Genomic DNA, 19831 nt, shown 5'->3' with positions numbered 1-19831 from the left:
AAGCAGCATCTCAGGAGCACAAAAGCTGACGTTTCGGGCCTAGACCTTTCATCAGATGAAGGGTCTAGGCCTGAAACGTCAGCTTTTGTGCTCCTGAGATGCTGCTTGGCCTGCTGTGTTCATCCAGCCTCACATTTTATTATCTTGGATTCTCCAGCATCTGCAGTTCCCATTATCTCAGAGAGAGATAGGGTGTGTGTGTGTGTGTGTGTGTGTGTGTGTGTGTGTGTGTGTGTGTGTGTGGGAGAGAGAGAGACAGAGAGAGAGAGAGAGACAGACAGACAGAGATAAGGAGTGTGTATCCGTGTGTGTGTGTGAGAGAGAGGAAGAGAGAGGGTGTGTGCGTGGAGAGAGAGAGTGTGTGTGTATGAGAGAGAGAAAGACAGAGAGAGATAGGGAGTGTATGTATGTGAGACAGGGAGTGTGTGTCTGTGTGTGTGTGCGTGTGAGAGAGAGAGGGTGTATGTGTGTGAGAGAGAGGCAGAGAGAGAGAGAGAGAGAGAGAGATCTCAGACTCTCTCCTGCCCCTGTGTGTGAAGGAGAGGGAATGTGTTTATCTGAGGGAGAGGGAATGTATGTGACAGAGAGGAATCTCAGGCTCTCTCCTGCCCCTGTGTGTGTGAGAGAGAGCGATCTCAGACTCTCTCCTGCCCCTTTGTGTGAGAGAGCGAGTGTGTTTGTGAGGGAGAGCGATCTCAGACTCTCTCCTGCCTCTGTGTGTGTGTTGGTGTGTGGGAGAGGGAGTGTGTGCGTGTGCGTGTGTGTGTGTGATAGAGAGAGAGGGGGAGTGTGTTTATGAGCGAAGGGAGAGAGAGTGTGTGTGAGAGGGAGGGAGTGTGTTTGTGAGAGTGGGAGAGAGTGTGTGTGAGAGAGGGTGTGTGAGAGGGAGGGAGTGTGTTTGTGAGAGTGGGAGAGAGTGTGTGTGTGTGTGAGAGACAGGGAGTGTGTTGGTGAGAGTGGGAGAGTGTGTGAGAGAGAGGGAGTGTGTTTGTGAGAGAGAGCGATCTCAGACTCTCTCCTGCCCCGTGTGTGAGAGAGGGAGTGTGTTTGTGAGAGGGATCTCAGACTGTCTCCTGCCCCTGTGTGTGTGAGAGAGAGAGGGAGTTTGTGTGAGAGAGAGGGAGTGTGTTTGTGAGAGTGGGAGAGAGAGAGAGAGAGTGTGTTTGTGTGAGTGGGAGAGAGAGTGCCCAGACCACCCCCCCCTCTCTGTTTGGCTGTTGGGTAATGGATGATGAATTCCCCAAATGACATCAGCGGCTGGGCAGGAGAGTGTGGACAGGATCAGTCTCAGTGTGGAGAGGTTTCACTGAGGGGCAGCTCCGCTGATGAAGCCGAAGTATGGCCGGTTTCGAAGTGAGTCGGTGACCAGCTCAGCAAGCGGCTTGTTTCACAGCCTGACCATGAGCGGCCAGCTCGGTGCAGCTCCCGTGGCCGAAGAGCCGGAGGATTCCACCACCTTCTGCACCCTCATCCCCAGAATCCCGCACTGGAAATTCTCGGCGTCGCCGGGAGGCAGGAACCCGGCCAAAGGGCTGCCTCCCCCCCCGGGGCCCGGCCTGGCCACTGTCCTGGGATCCTGTGACTCGCTGTGCCCCCCTCCCTGCTCTGTCCAGGCCACGGCACGGCTGCCCGGGGGTGGCCGGAGGGTCCGGGTGGAAGGAGTGCGCTTGGCCGGGGGGGAGTGGAATCGCAAAGGCAGTTTCATCAACAAACCGTCCGGAGGCTGGTTACACCCAGATACCAAGATCCTGGGTCCCGGGGTCTCCTACATCGTCCGTGTGAGTAACAGGGGCAGAAGTGTGTTGGTGTGTGTCCCTACTCCCCCGGGGGCAGACCACACTCAGTGCCCGTGCAGGTAGTTTTGGGGGGAGGAGGGGGTGGTCCGTCCCCATTGCCCACAACAAGCTGCAGCCTAGAGCCTCCAGAGCGAGCCCCAACTCTGTCCTCAGGAGAGGGCAGGGCAGAGAGCGCTTCCCAAAGCAGTCGCTGAGGCAGGGTCATATCATTGGCAAGGAGAAACCAGGAACTAATTGACTCACTGGACCCTGGCATCTGACGTGGTCCTGCCGTTGGAATCTATCATTTAATTACTTTATGAGAATGTAATTAGAATCTATAATGCAGCGGAGAGAGGCTGATCACGAACAGAAACTTCTGTCGGGTCTGAGAAAGCGAGAAACATGACCTTTTCCAAAGGTTGGGTCTTCTCTGATTGAATTTTTGGAGGAAAAGCAGCAGGTGGACAGTTTAGGTGAATGTTGCCGTTTGTTGGGACTTGAGGAAAATATTTGATAATTTTCTATGTGTTAACACAGAAAGGGGCAGTTTAGCCCTTCCTAGGAAGGAGTTGATGCTTGTGAGAGGTCGGCGGGATGTTTCCTCACATGGGGGAGTCTGGAACAATGGGGATTAGCAGAGGCAGATCTGTTGGTTGTGAGGTTGTTTAGCTCTGTTTATCACTTGCTGTTTACGATGTTTGGCGTGCGAGTGGTCCTGTTTGGCTTCACCAGGTTGGCACCTCATCATCAGGTCTGCCTGGTGCTGTTCTAGTGATAATACCACTAGGGAGTGCCCATCCCCAAGTGCCCATCTTTAACATGGATTGCCCTTGAGAAGGTGCTGGTGAGCTGCCTTCCTGAACTGCTTGATTTGTGGGTATGCCCACAATGCCCTTTGGGATTTTGTCCCAATGACGGTGAAGGAATGGTGATTTAGTTCCAAATCAGGATGGTGAGTGACTTGGAGGGGAACTTGCAGGGGTTGGTGTCCCATGTATCTTCTGCCCTTCTGTCCTCCTGGATGGAAGTGGTTGTGGGTTTGGAAGGTGCTGCCTGAGGATCTTTGGTGAATCTCTGCAGTGCATCTTGCAGATAGTACACACTGCTGCTATGAGTTGGTGGTGGAGAGAGTGAGTGTTTGAGGATATGGTGCCAATCAGGTAGGGGCTGCTTTGTCCTGGATGGATACCAAGCTTCTCGAGTGTTATTGGAACTGCACCCATCTAGTTAAGTGGACAGTATAACATCACACTCCTAACTAGTGCCTTGTAGCCAGTGGACAGGCTTTGAAGAGTTAGGAAATGTGTAACTTGCTGCAAGATCTGTAACCTTTGACCTGCTTTTGTAGCCACTGCATTTATATGGTTAGGCCAGTTGAATGTCAATTGTGTCTCCTAGAATCTTCGTAGAGGAAGAGTTAGCAATGGTAATATCAAGAGACAATGGTTTTGATTCTTTCTTTTTGTAGATGGTCTTTGCCTGGCATTTATGGCATGAATGCTGCTTGCTACACCCAAGCCTGAATCATGTCCGTAAACACAAATTGCTGGAAAGACTCCGCATTTGTGGAGAGAAAGGAGAGTTAACAGTTCAGGTCTAGTGATCCTTCTTCGGACTCTCCTGGATATTATCCAGATGTCGTTGCATTTGGATATGGACTGCTTCAGCATCTGAGGAGTCACGAATGGTGCTGAACACTGTGCAATCATCAGCAAACATCCGACTTCTGACCCTATGATGGAGGGAAGGTCATTGATGAAGCAGCTGAAGATGGTTGGGTGAAGGACAGAGATGTCTTGAAGCTGAGATGATTGACCTCCAACAACCACAGCCAACATCCAATGTGCTAGCAAAGTGATGATAGTGATATTGATGGTGGATCAGTATCCAGAGATCCAAATAATGTTCTTGGGGTCTGATTTTAAATTAGTCTGTGACTAACTGTAGAACTTGAATTTAAAAAAAAGTTTGGAATTAAGAAGTCAATTGGTGACCATGATCCTGTCACTAGTTGTTGTGATAGAGAGGGGTTTTTAACTAAAGTCGTTTTAGAGAGAGAGATGTGCTGTCCTGGTCTGACCACCATGTGACTTCAGACCCACAGCAATGTGGTTGACTCAAACCTAAACTCTGAAATAACAGGGTAAAAGTGTGAAGGATACTCCCCATGGCTGGGGAGTCCAGAACCAGTGGTAACAAACGGAGGCCACCAGGTGGGCCAGTTCGTATTCAGATGAGGAGAAATGTCTTCACCCAGAGAGTGGGAAGCCTGTGGAATTCACTGCTACTGAAAGTGCTTGAGGCAAAAATGTTTAACATTTTCAAGGAGTTAGATAGAATCTTTCAGGCTGAAGGGATTAATTGGTATGGGGGTGAAAGTGACAACATGGGACTGAGTTGGATGATTAGCCATGATCGTATTGAATGGTGGAGCAGGCTTGAAGGGCTGAACGGCCTACTCCTCATATTTTCTATGTTTTTCATATCCAACTAGTACAAACTTTTGATTCAAGATTGCTACGACAAATATCCCACCAAAATCCTTACAAAAAAGAACAGTTAACCACGACTCTGTTTCCCATCATTCAGCCAAATGCATATCCATGCTGCTATTGTCTCTTTTATTACAAGTCCTTTACCTTTATTGACAAATCTATCTACACTACATCATCATCATCATCATCATCATCATCATTCAGCACTCAAACAAATTAACTGAACACAATATGTTGTTAACAAACCTCTGCTGGCTGACTTTAATCAATTACATCTGTCCAGGTAACGCTTAATTTTGTTCTATTTTCAGTTATGTTTCTAAATATTTCTATTTTCTATGGATTTCCTTTTGTGTTAGTTGCCAGTGTTTTCTCATGCTCTGTCTTTGATCGTCTGTTTTTCTTCTTGTAACTTTCTATGTTCAGCATGATTCTCAGTTATATCAACAACCTTATATCTGTCACACACATCTTTTTCAGCTTTGTTTTCCAGTCGTGTGTTGTCTAGGGAGTTCTGGCTTTGTTTGTCTTTCCCCTCCTTCTGGTGAGGTTCTGCATATGAGACCATTAACTCGAGTTAAACTATGGGAAATTGAAGACAAATTTTGACCTGATAAGGAGATGGTTAGAAGGTGAGGAGAGGGTTAGGGATCATAGGCATGTACTTAAACTAAAAGGAGGTGCTGACTGATGTTCGGTGAGGATCTGTGTTGGGACTATCACTGGTCTCTGTATTACTAAGCTTAAATAACACAATCAACATCAATGGGTTTAGCAATTACTCAGATGCACGGAGCAGTGTTGACAGGAATGTAAATTTACAGACACTGATTAAGGTGAGTGAATAAAACTATGGCAAGTGGATTTCAATAAAGGAAAATGTCAGGTCATCCAATCGGAATGAGAAAAGGGGGAAAAACTCAGAATTAATTAATTACAGTAAAGTTGAGAAACAGTGGAAGCTCAGAGATTTGGGGATCCATATTGACTGATGGTCAAAGTGGAATAGTAAGATACTGAAAATAATAGGAAAAGCCAATGGAATGTGTGCCTTTAGAGGCCCAGTATATAAAGGGGAAGAAGCTTCGGTCCAGCTGTACCCCTGGGGTAACAAAATCTTAACCATGTGTCCCTGGTCCTTGTACCATCTGCCAATAGGAACCGTGTTTCTATGCCTAGTTTATCTAAAACTGTCTGAAGCTAGTCCATGATGAACACAGCAGGCCAAGCAGCATCTCAGGAGCACAAAAGCTGACGTTTCGGGCCCAGACTCTTCATCAGAGAAGGGGATGGGGAGAGGCTTCTGGAATAAATAGGGAGAGAGGGGGAGGCGGACCAAAGATGGAGAGAAAAGAAGATAGGTGGAGAGGAGAGTATAGGTGGGGGAGGTAGGGAGGGGATAGGCCACTCAGGGGAGGACGGACAGGTCAAGGAGGCAGGATGAGGTTGGTAGGTGGGAAATGGAGGTGCGGCTTGAGGTAGGAGGAGGGGATAGGTGAGAGGAAGAACACGTTAGGGAGGCGGGGACAAGCTGGGCTGGTTTTGGGATGCAGTGGGGGGAGGGGAGATTTTGAAGCTTGTGAAGACCTTCCATATTAAGCAGATGTTCACCTGCACATCTGCCAATGTAGTATACTGTATCCACTGTACCCGGTGTGGCTTCCTCTACATTGGGGAAACCAAGCGGAGGCTTGGGGACCGCTTTGCAGAACACCTCCGCTCGGTTTGCAATAAAAAACTGCACCTCCCAATCGTGAACCATTTTAACTCCCCCTCCCGTTCCTTAGATGACATATCCATCCTGGGCCTCCTGCAGTGCCACAATGATGCCACCCGAAGGTTGCAGGAACAGCAACTCCTATTCTGCTTGGGAACCCTGCAGCCCAATGGTATCAATGTGGACTTCTCAAGCTTCAAAATCTCCCTTCCCCCCCCACTGCATCCCAAAACCAGCCCAGCTTGTCCCTGCCTCCCTAACCTGTTCTTCCTCTCACCTATCCCCTCCTCCCACCTCAAGCTGCACCTCCATTTCCCACCTACCAACCTCATCCTGCCTCCTTGACCTGTCCGTCCTCTCCAGACTGACCTATCCCCTCCCTACCTCCCCACCTATACTCTCCTCTCCACCCATCTTCTCCTCTATCCATCTTCGGTCCGCCTTCCCCTCTCTCCCTATTTATTTCAGAACCCTCTCCCCATCCCCTTCTCTGATGAAGGGTCTAGGCCCGAAACGTCAGCTTTTGTGCTCCTGAGATGCTGCTTGGCCTGCTGTGTTCATCCAGCCTCACATTTTATTATCTTGGATTCTCCAGCATCTGCAGTTCCCATTATCTCTGAATCTAGTCCATCGTGAGCAAATCTCCCCTCTTCTCCAAGGAAAATGCCGTAGCCTTTCTAGTCTAATGGTTAAACCCCCATTCCAGGACCATTTTGACAAATCTCATCTGCTCTTTCTCGAGGACCCTCGCATTGTTCCTAAAGGGTGGTGTCCAGCATTACACAGCATTCTCTAGCTGTGGCCTAGTCAGAATTTCATGAAGACTCAATATCATTTCCTGCTTTTGTTCTCAATGCCTCGATTTATGAAATCCAAGATTCCATCTGATTTTAAAATTTCTCTCTCAATGCTCCTGTCACCTTTTGTGATTTGTGCGTGTGAACCTCGGGTCTCTGTCCCTGTATATACTTTAGAACTGTAGCATTAAGTGAACAAAACAGAGATTGCTGGAAAAGCTCAGCAGGTCTGGCAGCACCTGTGAAGGAAGAAAACAGAGTTAACATTTCGGGTCCAGTGACCCTTCCTCAGAAGCTTTTCCAACGATTTCTGTTTTGTTTCCTGATTTACAGCATCTGCAATTCTTTCGAACTTTTTTAAAATTTGCCATTAAATGTATATTGCCTCTCCATACCTCTTCTGTCAAAATATATCACCTTTTTTATTTTTATGTATTAAGTTCTGTCTGTGACTCTATTACGATTCTGCCATTCTCTCTGTTTTCCGTTGCAATTCATTAATATCAGCTTCAATCTAAATTACCCCATTTTGCCCTCCTTACTGATAGACTTGTTGCTGGTCAGTGAGAGTTCCCTTTCTATACTGGTATCTACTGAGAGTGACATCATTCGCTTGTTTATTGGATTGTGAGAGAGACAGTGGGCAGAATCTAAAATGATTCAGCATTTCATCCTTTCCTGGCATTATTGGTGCCCTGTCTGACCTTGCCTCTTCGTTTAATGCAGTGGGAGCTGTGATGAGCTACTTAAGAGACCAAAATGTAATTTGAGCAGCTGTGAATTTCTATATGCAACCTTCTCCGCCCCAACCCCAGCTCGCAGTATCTGAGCAGGCTCCAGGGAAGCACTGCTAGCTCTTCTCTGTATGAACATATTCATCTCTCGGACACAGCCCTCCGGGTGAAATGTATTTTCTTAGGTTCCAAACCTGATTATATTGTGTCTGTGTGTGGACATGCTTCTTAAAGACTTTCTCTCCTGAAAACCTATTAACCCAATCCTTTTGATCAGCCACTGCACCCTCAGTAAGGAAAACAGAAACTGCTGGAAAAACTCAGCAGGTCTGGTAGCATCTGTGGAGAGAGAACAGAGTTAACGTTTCAGGTTGAGTGACCCTTCCACAGACACCCTTGTGTGACTGGGCAGGAATCCTGTCTGTTTGACCTTCTCTTCAGGACTACATTGAAAAACCTATCCAATGTGAATACAGGGGGAAGACATTTCTATCTAAAAAGTGTGGAGAAAAGTGGATTTGAGTACAAAGTAAGGAACTTGAGCTGAACTTTCCGAATGTATGAGAGTAAATATTTAGACTGAGCAGTCCATTTGACCCTTCAAGTTGGATCCTTAATTGGGGCGTTTTATTCCCTCAATGCCATCTTCCTGTCTGCCCTCAGCATTAACTCGGTTTTCTTTGGGTCTAAAAGTCTATCAATCTTCAACTTGAATCACCTCAACAACTGAGCATGCACAGCTCTCAGTGGGTAGGGAATTTTTAAGAAAAATCACAAACTTCTAAAGATATTTCTCCTCAGCCAAGTCCAAATTGGTCAATCACTTATCCTGAGACTGTGACCTGTTCATTCTAGATTCCCCAACCAGGGGAAAACCCACCTGTTTCACCAATGTCACTTTAGGGAAGGAAATCTACTGCCCTTACTTAACCTGGCCTACATGTGACTTCAGACTCCAGAACAATGAGGTTGATTTTGAATTGTTTGATTTAGCTGAGCAGGGCAATTAGTTATACAGAACTGAGACAGAAAAGTGAAAAAAAGAAATAAAATCAGATGGACTGAGCAGAATTGACAGCCGTGTGGGAATACTTAGGTGTTAACCATCAACCTTTCTCCAGCAGTTAGGGATCGGCAGCAAATGCTAGCCCAGCCAGCAAAGCTCACATTCCCACTAGTGAATAAAACAAATGTGCTGAAGATGGGACGTTACCTATTGGCTCAGGTGTAGAGTTTCAGAGAAAGGAGGTGGGGCAATGGCTTAGTGGTGTTATCACTGGACTCTTAATCCAGAGACCTGGATAATGTTTTGGGGATCCAGATTCAAATTCCACCACGGCAGATGGTGGAATTTGAATTCAGTAAATATCTGGAATTAATCAACTAATGATAACTGTGAATCCATTGTCAGTTGTTATAGAAACTAATGTCCTTTAGGGAAGGAAACTGCCATCCTTACCTGGTCTGGCCAACATGTGACTCCGGACCCACAGCAATGTGGTTGAGTCTTAACTGCCCGCTGGGCAATTAGGGATGAGCAGTAAATGCTGCCTGGCCAGTGATGTCCTCATCCTGTGAGTGAATATTAAAAAAAGGTGATGCTGGAATTGTATAAAATGTTAGTTAGGCCACAACTAGAGGATAGTGTGGAGTTCTGGGATTCATGTTATTGGAGAGGGTGCAGAGGAAATTTACCAGGATGTGCCCGGACTGGAGACTGTTGGTTATTTGAAAGACTGGAGTTGTTTTCCTTGGCGCAGAAGAGACGTGCTCTACCTGTAGCACAGGAACTTTTAAAAAATTCAATCACTTGATGAGGATGTCTCTGGCAGGGCCAGCATTTATTGCCCATCCCTAATTGCCACGGTCAACCACATTGCTGTGGGTCTGGAGTCATGTGTAGGCCAGCCCAGGTAAGTTTGGCAGCTTCCTGTCCTAAAAGACACTAGTGAACCTGATAACTGACAGCGGTTTTGTGGTCATGGGTCTCTGGATTAATAGCCCCACTATCTTTTCAAGAGTAACTAGGAATGGGTACTTAGTGTTGACCCACCAGCAACACCCATATCCAATGGGATAATTAAAAAAAACAACAAGATTGAAGGGCACAGACAGGATAAACAGAAGGAACTTGTCTCCTCAATGCAGGGATCAATGACTGGGGGCAGAGATTTAAGGTGAAGGACAGGAGGTTTGGAGGAATTGTGAGGAAGTACTTTTTGATGAGCAGGGTGGTGGATAACTGGAGATCCCTGCCTGTAAGGGTGGGAGATTTGAAACCCTCATGATAATGAAGAAGAATTTCAATGCATGCCTGCAAGGCCAAGGCAGACAGAGCTATGAGTCAAGTGCTCCAAAATGGGGTTAGAATAGTTAGGTGGTTAGGGGGCACCGTGGCTCAGTGGTTAGCACTAATGCCTCTCGGCACCAGGGATCTAGATTTAATTCCACCCTTGGGGCGACTGTCTGTGTGGAGTTTGCACACTCTCCCCGTGTCTGCGTGGCTTTCCTCCGGGTGCTCTGGTTTCCTCCCACAGTCCAAAAGATGTTTAAATTAGGTGGATTGCCATGAGAAGTTGCCCATGGTGTTCAGGGATGTTTAGATTAGGTGGGTTATAAGGAGGTGGGTCTGGGTGGGATGTTTGAAGGGACAGTGTGGACTTGTTGGACCAAAGAGCCTGTTTTCCGCACTGTTAAAGATTCAATGATTTCAATGGTTGTTTCTGACTGGCATGGACTTGATGGGTTCACGGACATTTTACTGTGCTTTAGATCTCCATGGCCTTGTGAAACAGCAGTGGAAACATTCAATAGAAACTTCCAAAAGGTATCAGAAAGAACAGGGAAGTGGGCCTAATTGGAGAGCTCTTTCAAAAAGCTGGCACAAGCACAATGGGCCGACTCGTCCATTTATAAAATGAGATTTGAAGATTTATCTCGGCTATACTTATGCTTGACCCTGTATCTTCCTGTTACAGTATATGGGTTGTATTGAAGTGGTCAAATCAATGAGATCCCTTGACTTCAACACAAGAACACAGGTCACAAGGTAAGATAAATATATTACTGACAGAATCTCCATAGGATTAAATCTAGTTATGGTCATTGACTGCTACTGAATTAAAGATGGTTAGAAGCCAAAGGAGTCGAAATGTTAATGCAATCAGTATTCAGTTTCACTCTCAAAGATGGTGTTTCTTAAGATAGCGCCTGCTTATTTTTATTATTATAATCTCTTGGGCAATCAGTCCCATTAACATCACCACCTTCCCAACACCCTCTTCAAACACAACATCGAGACTGAGAGAACAATGCGGTACTCTTCCTCATCTCCTTTTCTCTCTCTCTCTCTCTCTTGTTTTTCTCTCCCTTCCTTTCAGTCTGTAGCTGTTTTCCAGCCATGCCCCCTGAACAATGTGTGTTGTAAATGACTGTAGTTTGGATTGCTGTGCTCAGGAGCTTGTGAAGTAGGGCTGTCAGTTTTCTATTGATGCCATCAACTCCTTTGCAGTGCTCAGCAACATAGTCAGTACAATGTTGAGAGTGGGGTAGAAATAGCAGCACCGATCGATAGGGCAAAGTAAGACCTGACTGCAGTGCTAATCTAATATTGATGATGTTCCTTAAAGAGCCAGCTTGTTCTGAGATAACAACTGAGAACATTATCACTGGGCCACAAACAATGAATAAAATTATCTCTAAAATTCTTGATCGGAAAACTGGAATGCTTTGTTTTAAAATTGTACTCAATATGTTCTTGATAAAAGACAAACTGGAAACCTAATTTTCCACATCTGAAATTAACTGTGTGTAAAGCAGCTTCTCACTGCAGCTGGATATATTTGAAATTGTTTTCAAAACAATTCTTGTTTATTCAATATTTCCATCTGTAAATAATTGGGGCAACAATGATGATGATCATTGTGAATCATCCTGAGATGTACTCTCTTGCCTCTTGGACCATGTGATAACTTTAATTTCCCTGCTTTGGGAAAAGTCAGCGCTAAAAAGAACGTGAAAATGGCTAAACCCTGGTGATAATAGCCACCTCTCTGAGCCCTGAAATCTTCATTCTCCACTCTCTCACCAGGGAATGTGTCCCATACAACCCTTAAAGTGATGATTATGACTGGAGTACAGTCTGAAATTCCCAGTACAGTGCAGAGGGAACGCTGTGCTGTCTTTGTGTGCCAATTGGCTACACTGGGCTCAATTAGGCCTACACTTTAGAAGTATGTCATTGGCCGTAAAGAGCTTTGGGATGTACGGTTAATGAAAGGTATTCGGGACAGGTACTGATGGGGCTCTGTGTTCAAAGACAGGCAGCATCTGTTGTTCCGAACTGAATCTTCTCTCACCAGGTAAATCTTGTTTTGCAGGGAAGCCATTAATCGGCTGCATGAAACCGTTCCAGGAGTGAAAGGGACTTGGAAAAGGAAGGTATGAATGAAGACAGACTGAGCTTGGATTGTGACTGATTTATCTCAGACTGAACTGCCGTGCCTCTATCGGCTCATCGTCATTACAAAGTGAGGTTCCTCGTTCCATGAGGTACCCACCCACTGCCCTGTGCCTCCTTGGACAATTGTCATTGGGTACAAGTGAAGCAGTCTCCTTCTGAAAGCCCACACACTGAGTCAGAAATTCCCAGCTCTGAGTCCATTGGACATGTGCATGTGTGCCCACACACACACTCTCACTCTCCCTGGGGGACAGGTCCCCCACCCAATTCGTGCTCTCTCTGAGTGGGGAGAGAGGGGGAGCTGGCGGATGTGTTCCCCCACACAGACACTGACTCTCCCTGGGGCACAGGTTTCATGGGCACTGCTGGGCTGGTTGAGGGTTCTGGGCTGTGAGACTTACTAACCGCTGACCATTTAATTCCTGTTGTTAATTTTGACTGTGAGTGTGTGTTTTGTACCTTGCCCCTCCTTTAGCCTTCAAACCCATCCCTGCAATCTATCCTGGGGAGAAGCAACCTGCGGTTTGCTGGGATGAGCATCACCATCAACATCTCCATCGAAGGGTTAAACCTTGCATTGCCCACCACCCGACAGGTAACCCCACACAGGGCATGGGTGATTAAACTGGGGATGGGGAGTGGGGCTAAATGCTGAATGGAGGGATGGTGACTGGGGGTAACAGGATGTGCTGTAGGCATGAGGTTTATACTGCCCAGAGACTGAGGAAACACTCAGCAACAGGCCCACACTCTCCTCCGCCTCCTCTTCCTCCTCCCTCTTCTCCCCCAACCCCTCCACCCGTCACATGCAACCCACAGACCTCCACAGTCAGGGCAGGTTCAGGAAAACAGGATGTTGGGCTGGGTTGGGTCCTGGAGTTCCTGCTATCGAGAGAACAACATAAATATTTCCCTCGAGTGTGCAGTTTGTGCTGGTGTCCCTGGGCCCTGGGACTTGCAAAGTGAGGATAACTGTCTTTGTTCTCTGCCTGAGGCTGAGTGTGTGCAGTGAAATGTTTTGTGTGTTTTGTTCCCAGATCATTGCGAACCATCACATGCAGTCCATCTCCTTTGCTTCTGGTGGCGACACAGTAAGGAGTTACCTGACCTGACAGAATCATTGTTACCACAGCTCTTTTTGCAAATTGCCCCATTGGGCAGCTCACAGGATTTCTGGGTATGGAGGAACCAGAACTGCTCAGTGACTGGTTCCTGGGTGTTTGGCAATGGGTCTATGTTTGTTCTATGGTGTTTGTGCTCAGTGACTTCCTTCTCCAGTTGCAGGCAGCGATCGATTGCAGTTTAGTTGATCATTGTGAAGATTCACTCCAAGATTCAGATGAGTTCCAATGTACTGACTTCTGCTCAGCAGCAGCAATCCTGACAGACTGACTGTGATCAGGTTTCCTAAATCTGTTGATCAACTCTCAGATCACTGGCTGAAGGAAGCAGACCAAATGAACTGTGATCCCTTATATCCAGGTTACTGACTTCTACAAACATGATTACAGGAAACCATAATGTGCAGTTTGAAATTCTTCAGATGGCTATTTTAATTGCTATATTAGCTTATTAACCTGTAATTTTAAGTAGGTTGCTCCTCAATTCAAATACCAGAGAGAGGAATTTCTTAAATCTGAGAGTGACTGAATCCTATTCAGATTCAGGACATGGTTCAGCACAGTATCCCACTATTCCAGGCCCCAAAGTGCACGGTCAAGCTGATGTTACTCCTTAATGTCAAGTGTTATTACAAAGCAGTGAATAATTCATGTCTTCTCCTGTAGGATACCACTGATTATGTTGCCTATGTAGCGAAGGATCCTGTAAATCAGAGAGGTGAGTACTTGCAACTACAGCTGGGGCCTTGCTTCGCAGCAATGTTATTAAATAAAATTTAAAACAGAGCCACATAAAGAACTTGATAGACATTTGCTCCTGGCTTAGTCACAGATGGTTTTTCAGGAACATCTTAAAAAGAGATGTGAGGGGTTTATGGTTAAGTAGATGAAAGTATGGTGACGGATGGCGGACTGATTAAATTTTGGGAAGTGCCAGAAGTGGCGGTATACCAATGGTCTTGGATGGTTGTGTGGCTCTCGGAGATTAGAGATCACAGAGACATTTGGAAACAGGATGGAAAGTTTAAGTGTTGCAGGACCAGCAGCCAATGTAGGTAACTGGCTACAGCGGGAGAACTGGAGAAGACTTCCTTTGAGTTAGCGAGGCTTTTTCACACACGTGATTTTCTTCTTAATTGGGTTATGGAGCAATCAATCGACATATCTCAAACTTCAGCATCATTTGTGACTCGTTGGATTCTGAAGCAGCCTATATCAAAATGCAGCAAGACCTGGCAGGGTCCAGGCCTGACAAGGTATGTTGCACAAATACCAGGCAATGACCATCTCCAACAAGACAGAATCCAGCTATCAGCCCTTAACATTTCATGGTGTTACCATCACTGTATCCATCATTATCAGTACCACTGACCAGAAACTGACCCAGACTAGCCACGTAAACACTGACTACAGGAGCAGGTCACAGACCCAGAATTCTCTGCAAATAACTCATCTCCTGACTTCCCCAAAGCCTGCCCACCATCTACAAGGCACAAGTCAGGAGTGTGATTGAATACTAGATAGCAAAGTGTGGGACTGGATGAACACAGCAGGCCAAGCAGCATCTCAGGAGCACAAAAGCTGACGTTTCGGGCCTAGACCCTTCATCAGAAAAGTGATGGAATACTCCCCACTTCCCTGGGTGAGTGCAGCCCAACAACACTCAAGAAGCCTGACACCATCCAGGACAAAGCAGCCCATTGTTTGGCACCACATCCACAAACATTCACTCCCTCCACCACTGATGCTCAGCAGCAGCAGTGTGTACTGTCTACAAGATGCACTGCAGAAACTCACCTGAGATCCTTAGGCAGTACCTTCCAAACTACTCTCATCTGGAAGGTCAAAGGTAGCAGATACATGGAACCCCAATCCCTGCAAATTCCCATCCAAGTCACTCATCATCCTCACTTGGAAATAATGTGCCATTCCTCCATGGTTACTGGGTCAAAATTCCAGGGTACCCTACCTACGGCATCTGGACTGTAGCAATTTAAAGAAAGCAGCTCACCACTAACTTCTTGAGGTCAGCTAGGGATGGGCAATAAATATTCCTTGTGAATGAATAATAAAAATAAAGAGAGAACATTCCATGCTTGTTTATGGGAAAAGATTCTGATCTGAACATATTAAATTGTTTCATGTGAAATAAATTCTCGGGCTCATCCCTTCATATTCTGTGGTTCCTAAGTGAACAGTGCTACACAAATGGACCTGACATTCAAAGGTGGCTGCCTGTTTGAGGTTGGGAAAGCTATTGGGGTCGGATGGGTTTCTGGAGTGTCTGTCAGAGCTGGGAAAGGGGTTAGGAGTTTGTTATTGGGGGGGGGTGCGGTTGCAGAGTTGATTTTGGGATCATGAAGTGACATTTGGATGAGTTGAATAGAAGCAGGAGGACCACAACTGACCATTTCTCCATTTCAGAGCAAAATATTATCACATATAGTTTGCTGTAAATCAGATTAGGGAAATTGTCCAAGAAATAGCCTTGGAATTGTGTTGTAATTGTGGATATTTAATGATATTTTGAGTCCCTCTCAGTAATGGAGGTTCTTGTTAACATTCCACAGCCTGTCATATCCTGGAGTGTTGTGAGGGGTTAGCACAGACTGTCATCAGCACAATTGGACAGGCCTTTGAACTGAGGTTCAAGCAATATTTACACAGTCCCCCGAAAGTGGTTGCTCCTCTTGACAGGTAAGAGGACTGCTTTTGTGTGAAACAAAACAGTGCCATTGTAAATTCCTCAATCCCTTCAGGGGGCAATCAGACAAATAAGCCTCCTCACATTTGCAGATGCTAGGCCTGTCCCAATTCCGGCCTTCCCCTCCTGAAGGGGCTGACCCTCACTGGGGTACAGTGTCCCCTCATCTCCTGAAACGACTGACTCACATTCACCTTGTTGTGGATCTCATCTACACTCTCTCTAATACCTTTGTGTGCTTCCTGAAGTTTGATGTCCAGACCTGAACACACAATCTCTAATTGAGGCTGAATGAGTGAGTTTTTTTACACTGACTTAAACACCATGGTCTGGCTTGTGCACTCAATCTCCACATTAATAAAGCTGTGGTTATTGTCTGGTTTGTGAACCATTCTTCAATCTGTCCTGTCACCTCCTTCAGTTACCTCTACCCTGAAACTCCTCTCTCCCTTCAGAATTAAGCCGTTATGGGTTGCATTGTCTTTCCATGATCTTCCCACCAAAATGAACTACTTCATATTTCTCTATTTCGTCTGCCACTTGTTTGCCCATTCCACCCCAGTCTATGTCCTTTCAAATGGGTATCACTAAACTCCTTCTGGTTGACCATCATTCCCAGTTTTATGTTATCTGTAAATTAATATAACTTAGCAAGAGCAGGAGTCCTGACACACATTGTTATACAGTGTGGAAGCAGATCCTTTGGTCCAAATTGTCCCTGCCAATCTGACCTTGTCTTATTTCCCAGGATTTGGCCCATAGCCCTCTAAATCCTTCCTATTCATACACATCCAGATGCCTTTTAAATGTTGTAACTGTACCAGGCTCCTCCACATCCTCTGGCAGCTCGTTCCATACACGCACCACCCTCCGCATGAAAAAGTTCCCCTTCAGGTCCTTTTTGAATCTTTTCCCCTTTCACCTTAAACCTATGCCCCTCTAGTTTTGTACATGATCAAAGATTTGACTGAATATTTGTTGCTCTGATTGTACAATGCATTTCTGTGCTGGATGGATGTAGGATGAACGGCAGTGAGGAGTCTGCTTGGGGTGAGGAGGAGGAGGAGATGTCTGAGCATAATTATTATAACAGTATCCCAGGAAAACAGCCACCTCTAGGGGGCATTGTGGACACCAGGAGCCGACAGTGGAACATTCCGGCTCAGCTCCCTTGCCCGGCTGGTACTATACAGGTCAGTGTCTTCATCTGATCATCTAATTCACAGAGCATAAGATGTAGGAGCAGTAGTTGACCATTCAGCCCATCAAGTTTGCTGTGCCATTGAATGAGATCTTGGCTGATTTTGATGATCCTGAACTCCACTTGTCTGCCTTTTTCCTCATAACCCTTGATTCCCTTCTCAATTTAAAAAAATAGTCTATCTCCATTTTGCATGTAACAGGTTTTGATCCCAAATTTACATCAGTCTCATTTTGTGTCATCTTGTTTTCCTCGCTGTTGAGTCAGTAGGCTGCTCGTGACAGTTAGAGTTGGCCTGGGGAGATATTACAATCTCTCACCCAATCCCCAGAGGTTATCCTGTCATAACAGGCTAGTTTAACTTGCAGCAATTCAACCAAGGGTTGACACAAGTAAATTTAAATGCAAATGACATTCAAAACAACCTCAGCTTCTGGAATCTTCTACATAAGGACTAGGAGCAGGAGCAGGCAATTTAGTCCCTCAAGCCTGCTGCGCTATTTAATACAATCATGGCTGATCTCATCTCAACTTTAACTCCACTTTCCGGCCCGCAGCCCCCATAACCCTCCAATCTGATACTGATTAAAATCCTATCGATCTTCTCCTTACATTTAGTCAATGTCGCAATGTCCACCATGTTGTGGGTTAGTGAATTCAGGGATACACAAACCTTTTGAGGAAATTAATTCCTCCTCCATCTCTGTTTTAAATATTCTATCCTTATCCTAAAACTATAACCTTTTGTTCTAGATTACATATAAGGGAAACATCTGCTTTATGTCTACTTTCTCAATCATCTTTAGCATCATTTACACCTCAATTAGACCTCCTCTCATTCTTCTAAATTCTAGTGAGTATAAGCCTAAACCACTGATCAATCTCTCTTCATAAAACAATCCTCTCATCTCTGGAATTAATCACATGAACCATCTCTCATTTGCCTTCAAAGCAATTAAATCTATCCTCAAGTCATGGACCTAAATTGTACACGTTACTCAAGATGAAATCTCACCAATGCCTTGTATAGTTGCAAAACACTTTTTTTATTTTTATTCTCTATTCCTTTAGCAATAAATGCCAAATTTCTGTTTATCCTCCCTATTACCTGCTGTACTTGTATACTAGTTTTCTGTGATTTATGCATGAGGACACCCCAATCCTTAGCACCGAAGCACTCTGAAGTTTCTCTCCATTTAGATAAAGTGTTCCCTTTTTACTCCTCTGACCAAAATGGCCAACCTAACGCTTATCCATGTTGAACTTCATCTGACAAATTTTAGCCCATTCACCAAACCAATCCAAGTCCACTTGTAAATTTGTGAGAGCAGGTAAGGATGGCAGATTATTTTCCCTGAAGGACATTAGTGAAAAACCAGATGGTTTTCTTTTATTCATTCATGGGATGATGGCATCGCTAGCTATGTGGCATTTATTGCCCATCCCCAACTGCCCAACCGTACTGGTCTGGGCCTGGAGGCAGTTTCCTTCCTTAAAGAACATTAGTGAATCAGATGGGGTTTCTTCCCTGACAATCAACAATGGTTTCAAGGTCATCATTAGACTCTTAATCCAGATTTTTATTGAATTCAAATTCGAACATCTGCCACGGCAGGATTCGATCCCAGGTCCCCACAACATTACCTGGGTATGGATTAGCACTCCAGTGACACCATCAGACTGTTGCCTTCCCTAATTGATAGTTTCATGGCCACCGTCACTGAGACTAGATATACATTCCAGATGTTACTGATTGAATTTTAATCGTCCCAGTTGTCATGGTGGGATTTGAAGCCTGGTCTCCAGAACATTAGCCTCTGGAGTATTACTCCAGAGCTGAGTAACATTTTGTTGAGTCATTGTGCACTGTAGAGTTTGCGGGGGGTGGGGGGCGTGGTGGTGCTGCTGTTGAGGTCCAGGCGGTGAAATTTGAATTCCATACCAATCTGGAATAAAAGGTGATCTTAAAGATGACTGTGTCACCGCTATTTCTTCATTTTAATAAAAACATTTGGCCCTTCAGGGAAGGAAATCTGTCATCCTTACTGGATCTGGTCTATGTCTTGCAACAGATCTGCAGCAATCGGTTGACACTCAGTTGCCCTCTGAAATGTGCTCAAGCCAATGGCTCAAGGGCAACTGGGAGCGGGAACAAGTGCCAGCCTGGTGTGCGATGCCCACGTCACGTATATAAAAACCGAGATGATGATTGTCTCAATGCAGTGACACATTTTCGGTCTGAGAACTGCAGTCACATGTAAACATGGACCTCAGTCTGTTATGCATCTGTCACATATTACTGCACCAGGCATCCTTGCCTCCCCCACCGCTGTCCCTCACTGAAAACTCTTTTCATTGCAGCTCAGTCATATCACTGAGAGTGAAACTGATCAGCATAAGGAAGAGAACACAAGTGGTCACTGTGAGGATCTGGGACAACCCATGGCAGGTATGTCAGTGATGATCTGCTTTCCAGAGCAGCCTGAATGAAGGCACATGCACAAGCCTGACTGATGTTTCACAGCAAGTGTGTCTCATGATGTCACTAATTTCCCATTCTCTTCCCACTGAGACAGTCCAGCCCCTCGCTTACTCTCCAATTGAGGCCAAACACAGTCTGGGGAATACTCAAACCAAGAAACCATTTCTGCTGTTGGAGAACTCACTCAGTGACACATGTTGGGAGTGGTCCCTATGTTGTCACGTGGGGGTGATGTGCGGGGAGCAGACAGATGTTTTAATCGCCCTCCACCCCAATCCCAGATGCAGCAAAGTGAGGGTTGATTCTGGGATACTGTGAGGGAGGCTAAGAGCCACATCGT

General features: G+C 45.7%; 1 protein-coding gene across 3 annotated transcripts in view; it reads left to right on the top strand.

The window, feature by feature from the left end:
- The first annotated feature begins 224 nt into the window (after positions 1–224).
- The window catches only part of shc2 (SHC (Src homology 2 domain containing) transforming protein 2), a 38648-nt gene continuing 19041 nt past the window's right edge, over positions 225–19831 (top strand). For all 3 annotated transcript variants that reach the window (XM_048559630.2, XM_048559629.2, XM_048559628.2), the window contains exons 1-9: positions 225–1778; positions 10500–10570; positions 11901–11961; positions 12459–12578; positions 13021–13074; positions 13771–13822; positions 15675–15801; positions 16830–17001; positions 19371–19458. In XM_048559630.2, the coding sequence (XP_048415587.1) occupies positions 1326–1778; positions 10500–10570; positions 11901–11961; positions 12459–12578; positions 13021–13074; positions 13771–13822; positions 15675–15801; positions 16830–17001; positions 19371–19458 (1198 nt within the window). In that variant the 5' untranslated portion in view covers positions 225–1325. The remainder of the gene's footprint in view (positions 1779–10499; positions 10571–11900; positions 11962–12458; positions 12579–13020; positions 13075–13770; positions 13823–15674; positions 15802–16829; positions 17002–19370; positions 19459–19831) is intronic.

This window comes from Stegostoma tigrinum, chromosome 30, assembly GCF_030684315.1.
Source record: "Stegostoma tigrinum isolate sSteTig4 chromosome 30, sSteTig4.hap1, whole genome shotgun sequence".
NCBI classification, from domain to species: Eukaryota; Metazoa; Chordata; class Chondrichthyes; order Orectolobiformes; family Stegostomatidae; genus Stegostoma; species Stegostoma tigrinum.
Note: the sequence above shows the minus strand (reverse complement) of the source record. Positions and strands in the feature narration are given on the sequence as shown.